The sequence below is a fragment of the Canis lupus genome, chromosome 7 (genome assembly GCF_011100685.1).
Source record: "Canis lupus familiaris isolate Mischka breed German Shepherd chromosome 7, alternate assembly UU_Cfam_GSD_1.0, whole genome shotgun sequence".
NCBI classification, from domain to species: Eukaryota; Metazoa; Chordata; class Mammalia; order Carnivora; family Canidae; genus Canis; species Canis lupus.
Window position 1 is genome coordinate 64,125,843 of NC_049228.1, and position 11,558 is coordinate 64,137,400.

General features: G+C 33.6%; 1 protein-coding gene across 5 annotated transcripts in view; it reads left to right on the forward strand.

The window, feature by feature from the left end:
* Window positions 1-11,558, forward strand: part of OSBPL1A (oxysterol binding protein like 1A) — a 227,702-nt gene that overhangs the window by 82,244 nt on the left and 133,900 nt on the right. For 3 of the 5 annotated variants that reach the window (XR_005362553.1, XM_038543635.1, XM_038543636.1), the window contains exons 12-13: window positions 7,634-7,732; window positions 8,902-9,024. Coding sequence is in view for 3 of the 5 variants with exons in the window: in XM_038543635.1 (XP_038399563.1) it covers window positions 7,634-7,732; window positions 8,902-9,024 (222 nt within the window). In the remaining 2 variants the exon portion in view is untranslated. Of the gene's footprint in view, window positions 1-7,633; window positions 7,733-8,901; window positions 9,025-9,387; window positions 9,443-11,558 lie in introns of those variants that run through there. The other 2 variants (XM_038543637.1, XM_038543638.1) reach the window with 2 other exon arrangements.

Consider the following 11,558-nt stretch of genomic DNA (forward strand, 5'->3'; position numbering starts at 1 on the left):
TATTTGTCTTTTTATGACTGCCTTACTAAACTTAGTCTGATATCCTCAAGATTGATCCATGCTATAGAATGACAGGGTTTATTTAAGGCTGAGTAATATTCCACTGTATGTTACAGACCACATTTCTTGATGCATTCATTTGCCAGTGGGTATTTGAATTGCTTCCACCTCTTGGCAATTGTGAAAAATGCTGCAGTGAACATGTGCAAATATCTCTTCAATTCTTTTGATTGCAGACCTAGAAGTGGAATTGCTGAATGATATGGTAGTTCTATTTTTAACTTTTTGAGGAATTTCATGCTGTTTTCCATAGCAGCTGCCCCATCTTATGTTCATACCAACAATGTACAAGGGTTCCAGTTTCACTTTCTCCACATCCTCATCAGCACTTCTTTTCTTTTCTTTTGTTTTTTAATATTGACCATCCTAATGAGTGTGAAGTGGTATGTAATTGTGGTTTGATTTGCGTTTCTCTTTTGACTGGTGATGTTGAGCATCTTTTCATGTGCTGCTTGGATATCCTATATTATCTTTGGAGAAATACCATTTTAAGCCCTTTGCCCATTTTTTAATTGGGCTGTTTGGATTTTTGTTGATGTTGAGTTATAGGAGTTCTTTGTATGTTTTGGATATTAACCCTTTATCCGTATATGATTTGCAAATATTTTCTCCCATTCTGTGGATTGCCTTTATACTCTGTTAGTAGTGCTCTTTGATACATAGGAGTTTTTAATTTTTTTTTAATTTTTATTTATTTATGATAGAGAGAGAGAGAGAGAGAGAGGCAGAGACACAGGCAGAGGGAGAAGCAGGCTCCATGCACCGGGAGCCCGACGTGGGATTCGATCCCGAGTCTCCAGGATCGCGCCCTGGGCCAAAGGCAGGCGCCAAACCGCTGCGCCACCAGGGATCCCGGAGTTTTTAATTTTGATGTAGTTGAGTTTATCTATTTTTTCTTCTATCACTTGTGTCATGTCCAAGAAGTCATTGCTAAGTCCATTGCTAAGAAGCTTTATCCCTATGTTTCCTTATGAATTTTATAGTTTAAGCTCTGATGTTGAGTGATAGGTTTCTCTTGAGGCCTTTCTCTTTGGTTTGCAGATAGCTGCCTTGTTGCAATTCTCCCATGGCTTTTTCTTTGTGTGCAGGCATCGGTTTCTTTTCCTCTATTAAGGATGCCAGTCTTACTGAATTAGGGCCCCACTCTTTTGAGCTCATTTAATCTTAATTTCCTCTTTGGAGGCACCATTTACAAATACAGTCTCATTGAGGGTTGGGGGTTCAACATATGAATTTGGAGAGGACACAGTTCAGTCCATAGCAGTCACTGTAGTCACTCTAACTCTTGTATGGATACTGTTTACACTGTGTATCTTTTTCCCTCCTTTTACTTTCACCCTGTTTATGTGCTTAGCTCTAAAGTAAGTTTCTTATAGAGAGCATACAGTTGTATTTGGTATTTTTATCCAGTTTGGCAACCTCTACCTTGTGATAGGAATGTTTGTTGAGGGGCACCTGGCTGTCTCAGTCAGTGGAGAATGTGACTTTTGATCTAGGAGTTGTGAGTTTGAGCCCCATGTTGAGTATAGGGATTACTTAAAAATAAAATCTTAAAAAAAAGTGGAATGTTTAATTATACTTAATGTTATTGATGTGGTTGGATTTCTGTCATTTTGCTGTTTGCTTCTATACTCATTTTGTTATTCTTTATTCTTCCTCTTCTACATAAATATGTATTTCTCCTGTACCATTTCCTTTTGTTTGTATTTTACAATATCTTAAAGTTATTTCTTAGTGGTTGCACTAGATATTCCAGTATGCATCTTAATCTGTCAGAAACTATTACTTCATATTTAATATGCTTTAATATATGTTCCACTTTCTACCCTTACCTTTGTGTTATTGTTATATATATCATGACTACATGTTTAAAACTCAACAATACAGTGTTATATCTATTGCTTTATACAAATTTGTGTGTTTGTTTTAAAATACTTTTATTGAACTATTCACATCATATATGGTTCACCCACTTAAAATGATCCAATGATTTTTTTGTATGGACAGAGGCTTGTGCATTCATAACCATAATCCATTTTAGAACGTTTCTGTAATTCCACAAAGAAACTTCATACCCGTTGGCAATCATACCTCATTGCTTCCTCCCACCCCCTAGGCAATCATTAATATCTGTCTCTCTAAATTTGCCTATTCTGGACATTTCATATAATACATGGTCTTTTGTTTCTGGATTCTTTTGCTTAGCATGTTTGCAAGGTTCATCCATATTATAGCATGTATCATTACTTCAGTGCTTTTATGGCTAAATAATATTCCACTGTGTGGATAGACAGTACTTATCGATTCATCAGTTAATGAATATTTGGGTTGATTTTACTTTTTGGCTGTTATGAATGATACACTGAGCATTAGTGTATAGGTTTTTATGTGGATACAAGTTAATCTGTGCTCTTAAAAAGAGAACAGAAGAGAAAAAAATAAATTTATAGAGAGAGTCTTTTATCATAACTCATGTTTTTACCATTTCTAGCTTGGTTTATTTTTTTTGCTGGATGTATGGGGTCATTTCCTTGCTCCAGCTTAGCTCCATTCCTTCCTTTATCCTTTGTCCTATTATTGTCATATGTACGGTACCGCACTATGATGTTACAAGCTCAGCCATACAATTTTACAGTTGTATAAATTCCTTTAAATTATTCCAGAGAAGATACATATTTTAGAATTACCTATGCAATTAACTTCTCCAGTTTTTTTTTTTTTTTTTCTTGTTTGGTGTTACTTTCTTTTAGCTTGAAGAACTTTTTTAAAATTCTTTTTTGTTAGGTACACCTAATAAATTGTCTCAGTGCTTTTTTATTTGGTAGTATATTTTGCCTTCATTTTAGGACAATATTTTTACAAGACAGAGAAATTTTCTTTCAGCACTTTGAATATGTCATCCTGTTACCTCTGTCCTCCATTGTTTTCCATGCAAAGTCAGCTGTGAATTGTACTGGGCTTCCCCTGTATTTGATGTGTCCTTTTTCTCATAACTTAAAATATTTTCTGGTTTTGGGTGTCAACAGTTTGACTAAGATGTGTCTAGGTACAGATCGCTCTGGATTTATCCTACGGGAATTTATTGGACTTCTTGAATGTGTAATGTTTCCATTGAACTTGGGAAATTTTCAACCATTATTTCTTTAACTTGGGAAATTTTCAACCATTATTTCTTTAAATATTTTTTTCAGCCTTTTTTCTCTCCTTCTGTGACTTTGTCTGTTGGTATATGTCATAATGCCCCACAGTGATTTGTTTTTCTCCCTTCCATCTCACATCATCTCTTGAGTGAATTTTTCATTTCAATTCTTGTAATTTTCAATTCCAAAATTTCCACTTGGTTCTTTTTCATAAATTGCATATTTTTATTGATATTTTCTATTTGATAAGTTATTGTCATTATACTTTAATTATTAAATATGATTTGCCTTAGTTTTTGAACATTTTTCTGCGGGTTTTTTTTAAATGTCTGGCTCAGGGCAGCCCTGATGGCTCAGTGGTTTACCGCTGCCTTCAGCCCAGGGCCTGATCCTGGAGACCCAGGGTCGAGTCCCACATTGGGCTTCCTGCATGGAGCCTGCTTCTCCCTCTGCCTGTGTCTCTGTGCCGCCCCCCCCCCCCCCACCCATGTATCTCTCATGAATAAATAAATAAAATCTTTAAAAAAAATGTCTGGCTCACTTGCCAGTTTGTTGCTTGGCTCATTATATTTAGACCTCATTTTCTGTGATGTTGGCTTTTCCTGATTGCTTGCTACCAAGATTGCTGTTTTTTGACAAAGCCCTAGGCTTGGAATTTTCAAGACCCTATTCTAAATAAAGTCAGCTTCAGTATTTAAAGCTTGCCTCATCATGTTACAGTTAGCCACAGAGCTAGGAGGAGAGGGTAATGGAGCATACTCAGGCTAAAACTCCATCCATATCTACTATTCTTACTGAGAGATTTAGTAGATTTTTCTTGAATAAATGCTTTTCAGTATGTTGTCTTTCATCAATTTTCAGTGTTGGGGGATGGTTGTCTTATTTGGTATTGCATTAAATATATAGATTTACTTGGGAAAGATTGTAACTTTAGCAATATTAAGACCTCTAAGGTATGAACATTTTTCTCTCTCCTTTATTGAAATCTTCTTTAATTTCCTTCTGTAGTATCTTATATTTTATGCTAAATTTATTCTTGCATGTTTATTTTTTGAAGCTGTTATTACAGACTTCAAATTTTCATTTTCTATTTTTTGCTGCTATTATAATTTTGTTTTGAGTATTGCAACCTTGCTAAATTCCCTTACTAGTTTTAGTAGCTTTTTTTGCAGATTCCTCAGGGTCTCTTACATGCACAATCATGTTAACTGCAAATAAAGATTGTTATATTTATTTACAATTCATATGCCTTTTCTTTCTTATCCTTTATTGTACTGGATTAGACCTTTGGTACAATTTTGAATAGAATTGGTGAGAGCCAACTTTCTTTTGTTTTGTATTAGGTACAAAGCATTGAGCCTTTCATTACTGAGTTATTAGCTATAAATTTTTTATAGATGCCCTTAATCTGCTTTAGGAAGTTACTTTTATTTCCTAATTTACTGAGAGCCCTTGTCATGAGAATCTGTTGGATTTTATTAAATGCTTTTTGCATATTATCATAGAGTTTTACTCATTCTATTAATATGGTTAATTACACTGATAGATTTTAAGGTGTTAATAAACCAGTCATACTGCTGGGATAAATTTCAGTTAGTCATGATATATTATAATTTTAATAAATTGTTTTCTAATATTTTGTTAAGAATTTTTGCTTCTTTGTTCCTGATGGATATTGGTTTATATTTCTCTTGTGATATTTTTGTGTGGTTTTGGAATCCTGGAAACACTGGTCTCATATAATGAATTAGAAATATTTCTTCTCAGTTTTTGCAAAAGTTTTTGTAGGATTAGGTTTATTTCTTTCCTAAATGCTGATCTAATTCATGGGCCAGAAGGTTGGTTGTTTTGTTTTGTTTTTATGGGAGGGATTGTAATTACAAATTTCTTCAGTTGTTAAAAAGCTTTTTCAAATTTTCCCTCTCGGGTTGATGTTTGTAATTTTTGCCTTTCAAAAAATTTGTCCATTTTCTTAGGTTATCAAACTTTTTGTTACTAATACTCCCTTATGTTTTTAATGTTCGTATGCTAGGTAGTATTGTGCCCTTTTTCATTTTTTTTACATTAGTAATTTGTGTCTTGTCTTTTTCTTCTCTAATATGGCTAGCAGTTTATCAATTTTATTGATCTTTTCAAAGAACTAGTTCTGGATTTTGTGAATTTTTTATTTTTCTATCGATTTTTATTCTTTAAAAAAATTTCTCTATGCTTTGGGTTTAATTTGCTTTTATTAGTTTCTCAAGGCCAAAGCTTAGATTATTAAGGCCTATATTCTTTACTAATAAAGCCATTTATAGTTATACTTTTGCCTTTGAAACTGTTGTAGTTTCATGCAGCTAATTTTGGTATATTTTCATAGTGATCTAGTTCAAAATATTTGCTAATTTCTGTTAGAAATGTCTTTGAACCAACGAATATTTATAGGTGTGTTTAATTTCCAAGTAACTGGGGTTTTTATGATTGATCTGTTTCTGATTTATAATTTCATTTTGGTCATTGAATGTATCCTATGTAATTTCTGTCCTATCAAATGCATTGAGACTTGCTTGATGACTCAATATATGGGTTATCCCAGGAAAGGCACTTGAAAATAACGTGTATTTTGCTGTTATTGGATGTAAAGTCCTGTAAATACTCAGTTATGGTGGTTGATAGTGTTGTTGAGATCTGTGTTTTTGCTGATTTTTGGCTAATTGTATCAACTGTTGAGAGAGACATCAAGATATCCAGATATGCTTGTGGAATTGTCCATTTCTCAGTTATTGATCACATACACACCAATGTTGTCTTCCTGGTGAATTTACTCTTTTATTATTATATATATTATATGGTAGCCCTCTTTATCTCCTGTAATATATTTTGAAATCTATTTTGAAATCTATTTTGCCCAACATTAATATAACCACTCAGGCCTTCTTAGGCTTATTGTTTGCATAGTTATCTTTTTCTATTCATTTCCTTTTAACTTATATATCTTTATTTTCTATCTGGTGTAGATAGTATATATAGGTTTCTATTAACCATTCTGAAAATCTTGCCTTTTAATTAGACTTCTTTTGAGAATATGTTCCACTTTCTGCTTCATATATCAGGTGATTTTGGATTGTATCCTTAATGTTATGAATGTTAAGTTCTGGGAATTCCGGTGTCTGTTATTTTTCTCTGTTAAATATTATTTCCATTGTTTGAGCAGGTCATTTTCTTAGCTGGATTTAGGTTGTAAACTCTATTTCTTGGGCGGCAGCTCTGGTCTGCATTTAGATAGGTTGTACTTAAGTGACTGCTTTGAGTCTTTTCTCAGCTGTGAACAGAGTTTGGGGATCCCGTTTTTCCCTTGGAAGATTACCTGACTCTCCTTAGTATTTATGGCTCTCTGGCTTTCCTTTATTTATTCTCAAAGACAGAAAGACTGTGGGTTTTTCCACCTGGGCCCATGCTGCTTTTGTGCCACCCTGTGAACTGCATGTCTCAGTTGAAAAACTTGGGGATTTAGTTATTTCCTTTTCTCCAAGAGCATGTGCATTCCTTGTCAGAGTCTGTCAACTTTTGTTCACTCTCCAGTTCTCCAGCAGTTGCCCTTTTATTTTTTTAAAGACTTTATCCATTTTGAGAAAGAGCGAGTGAGAGCATGAGCAGGGATGGGAGGGACAGAGAGAGAGAAAGAATCCCAAGCAGACAACACACCCAGCACAGAGCCCAATGCTGGGCTCAACCTCATGACCCCTAGATCAGGACCAGAGCCAAAATCAAGAGTCGGATACCCAACCAATGGAGCCACCCAGGCAGTTGCTTTTTATAGTTGTTTTCTGCAAGGAGAGTGGTACTCTTGTAGGGTCGTGAAGTAGAAGAAGTCTATCGTTTTCCATTTTTAAATCTCCTCACTTTTTAAACTTATATTTCAATGAGACATATTTTTTCTTTCCTCCCCCCTCCACCTTTTTTAAAATTAATCTCAAATGTGCTTGTTCTTTTACACTCAGTTCAAATATTTTGTACACTCAGCTCAAAGAAAAGGTTCAGGAGAATGGTATGAATAGGAAATAGGAGCTGTGGTATTTAAAGGGTTTTATAGCCTAAGTGCATGCTAAGATTTTAAATATAAAGGATAAAACTAAAACTACATATGTAATGGACTATTAGTATTTACCTTGAGTAACTAAGAATGTGAAAGCCAGATCTTATCAAAGATAAGCTCAAATGCTTGTATATTCCCAGTGCATCATTTTTTCCCCCAATTTTTACCAGTTTGTATTTTAAATGTTCAATTGGATATAATTAAGTTGTTAATACTATTATGTATTGTATGTACTGTTTTTTTATATATGTGTGTATATGTGTGTGTATATATGTATATACATACACATACATACATACATGTTGGGTTCTATTTTATGTGCATGAATGATATGTTTTACTGACTTCTTATATCCAAGGTAAAATCCACTGATAGCTGCCTCTTCTTTATTAAATGCTTTGATGACACTATTCATGGCTTCAGGGTTCCTAAGAATAGCCTTCAGCAGTCAAGAGAGGTAATTTTATGGATTCACTTATCTTTCATAAAACTTAATATTTAAAAACAAAGAATATAAGATCAATTCAATATTAATGTCTAAAATCTTTTTGACTATCTTTTTAATGGCTATTATATGAAGATTGAAATTTTGCTTATGAAAATTTCTTTATCAACATGTATCTACAGGTATTATCTGTTCATAATTATTTTTATTACTTTGATTTTGTGACTGTAAGGGGCCCATACTGGTTTTGGGGGAAAAAAAATCCTAAATGATTTTGTAATCTGCCTCTTAATTTATAGGTGCAGAAGCTGAAGCCAATAAGAATGAAATGCTCTCTCAAGGTCACACAGTTTACAAGTGACAAAATCTGGCTTCAGCTTAGGGGTTCTGATTTATTACAGTATAGCCTCTGTCTTCCTTTGTGGTAAATTGAATAGCAGCATCAAGCAGAAAAATTGAGATTTATGGGACAGAAATTCATAGTGCAGGTATTTAATGGAGACTCCATATTCCTTAGATTAAAGGAGTATCTGTAGACCTGTCTTGTTTTTGTAAATCACGTAAGGGGTTAAAACAATCTGTTTTCCAAAGTGGTTAACTTTGGCCTTGCAAAGAATCCTAAACAAACTAAATCCTGACTGTTTGACCATATAATAAAGTGGTAAAATTTGACCTTGAGAAATGCTATAAGAAATGAGGAGGAAGTAACACATATTTTTAGGGCAAATATTTTTTTGGTGAAATCACTGATATTTTAAAAACCATAAAAGCTAAAGCATCATGGCAGTTGTTGGCTTTCTTATGACTCGATTGCAAGTCAGTAGAATTATATTTCTGAATATATTGGTATACAAGAGCATATCCAACAGTGTTGAGAACCTATAATTTTAAGTGAAAAAATTTCCACTCATTACTCAGTTTTTATAGTGTATGTATTAATATTATTAAATATGTAAACTTAAAGATATATTTTTAAAGTATTAGGAAAATTTTTTTTTATCCAGAACTGTGGACAAGAGACATGCATCATTATTTTGTTGTTGGTTGGTCTGGGTTTCCTTTGGTTTTTAGAGCCTATAATATTTTCTACGTGTAAATATATGCTTTCCAAATCATTGTCCTATTATCTCTTTTGAGTAAAAATGCATTTCACTTTTATTTAAATTCTTGTATTATTTCAGGACTGGCTGGAAGCAATAGAAGATCATTCTGCTTATAGCACTCACTACTGTTCCCAGGACCAGCTGACTGATGATGAAGAGGAAGATACAGTTTCATCTGTAGACTTGAAAGAATCCTTAGAGGTATATAGAAAAACTGAATCTAACTTTTATAGCTAACTCTGTCACCAAGAATTTTTTTTTTCAAATGTGAGGTTTTGAAATTAAGAAATCTGACAACAATGGAAATAGTATTGCTCTTTGTCCAGTAATGTTTTATGCTATTTATAATGTCTATTATGATGATACTGTCAAATGTCTCTATAGATGATGCTCTTAAGATATATGTATCTTTTTTTGGTTAAAATTTTTCCATTGCTATAATCAGATTGTCATTCTGTTTGAAAACTGCTGCCAGCAGGGGGAGCATGCAGAGCTGGAGTTGGTACCCTTTATGACTTCACTGCATATTTCAGTTTAAATAGTGCAACCATAGTGATACCTTTCCTGGCTGGTAGTTTCATTTAAAATCACTTGTAATCTGTAACTTCATTGATTAGAGGTAAGATAAAGCATAAGTAATCAAAAGATAGGCCTTTATATGAAGTGACATCAATATCTTAGTCATAGAGAAATACCAGCATATGTTATTGAGATGAAATAGGTATTTTTTTTTTTTTCTGGCCATCAGTTTTCTGGCTGTGCCATTTAAATGGGAATTGGATGGAGGTGGAGGGGAGTGCCTGGGTGGCTCAGTCATTTAAGGTCTGCCTTTGGCTCAGGTCATGATCCCAGAGTATGCTTCTCCCTCTGCCTACTTGTGTGTGCATACTCTCTCTCTCCCTGCCTCCTCTGTCAAAGAAATAAAATCTTAAAAAAAAAAAAAAAAGTGGGAATTGAGTTTAGAAGAGTTAGAACTACAAAAGGATGATGGAGTTTCAATCCAAATCATTATGTCAGAACATACCAAGTTGCCTACTAAATTTAATCTTTTTTTTAATTGAATAAACTGCTTGCAGGATTTGAATGTTTCTAAATCAACAAGTTTAAGTTTGCTAATACTTAAGGAGTTTTATTGACTTAAGGACCTATAAACTTAAATAAGAAAGATTTTGGCTTTTTTGATCCCTAATCTTATTTTATGATAGAACTTTAAAAAATTTGAGCTCTTCCATGTTTTGTTGAAGACATTCCCCAGAATTTATTGACACTCACTTTGCCAATAATACTTCTAATTTTTAAAGCCTAATGTGTAGCGTGACACCATAAACAATTTTCAGATCCGTGAACTTTGCAAAAGTAACACCTACTAGAGCATCTAAATAACATTAAAACTGTTTGGGTAAATATAGAAAGTTGAAATATTTATGGCCAAAATCGTGAAACAAGTTAAAAAAAAAAAAGCCAAAAACTGTACTAAATATTTTAAGTTTTAGTCAGTATTCCCTAAGTAAAAAGAAATGCTTTTCTATTTATCTTCAAAATAAGGTAAATGATAAAGCCTGGAAGGACTTACAGAGCATACCAATATCTTTCCTAGGATTATGGGATTTTAAGACATTTTAAATGGAAACTACCAGGAAAATAAAAGCATACTAACTTGATTTTCATTAAAAAAACTTTCTTGGGCAGCCCCGGTGGCTCAGCCGTGTAGCACTGCCTTCAGCCCAGGGTGTGATTCTGGAGACTGGGGATTGAGTCTCATGTCGGGCTCCCTGCATGGAGCCTGCTTCTCCCTCTGCCTGTGTTTCTGCCTTCTCTCTCTCTCTTTGTGTCTCTCATGAATAAATACATAAAATCTTAAAAAAAAAAAAAAAAAAAAAAACTTTCTTGAAAAAATGTTTCTTCTCTGGCATAGTTTTCAATTTTTCATGTTATCAACTTCAACTGTACCTTTTATGTTACTATTTTGAATATCATGCTTTTATGTTAACTTTAAAACTATGAAGTTTTTGCCTTCTAGATTTTAGAGCACCTAAAGTCAGTGAGAAGTTATAGTAGTGTTTAGCACTTTCATGTTCTGCAGTTTATAAACCTCTCTCTGTTCAACAGAATTTGAATGCTAATTCTGTGACTCTTTGACTCTATCTCAACTCCTGAAGATTGATCCCAAAATAGGTTAAAATCTGAAAAGAGCTGTGAAGTATGTTGAATTGTACTGGTTCCTGAATGCCTTTGATCATTGGATTCTTAAGTTGTAAGAATATTCTGGGACCTATTTGTGGAATGAGATCTATTCTAGATGTTTATAGACTTTCTAAAGGAAATTAGGAACGCTAGGACTAGCATACTCTAAAACCATCTGAATCGACATAAAACTAACTTTATTTCCTCAACATAGTTTTGGATAAGACATTATGGGGAAAAAAAACAAATGTCCACAGTGAAAAAGTGACCATATTTTATGATGTTTTTGGTCTCATTTTATCTCCATCCAAAATGAGAACCTCCAAAAGTTGAAAACCATTTTTCTCTTATCTCTCTCACTGCCCTGAGGTAGGTCTCCAGGGAGAAAAGTATAAGACAAATCATAGAGATATCAGCCTATGGTTGTTGCCTTAATGACAACTTGAAAATATTTCAAATATAAAAATGGGAAGACAAATTCAAGCATAGTGTTGGTTGAAATGTACTGTCTAGTATGAAAGCTACTAGACACATTTAGCAATTTTAATTAG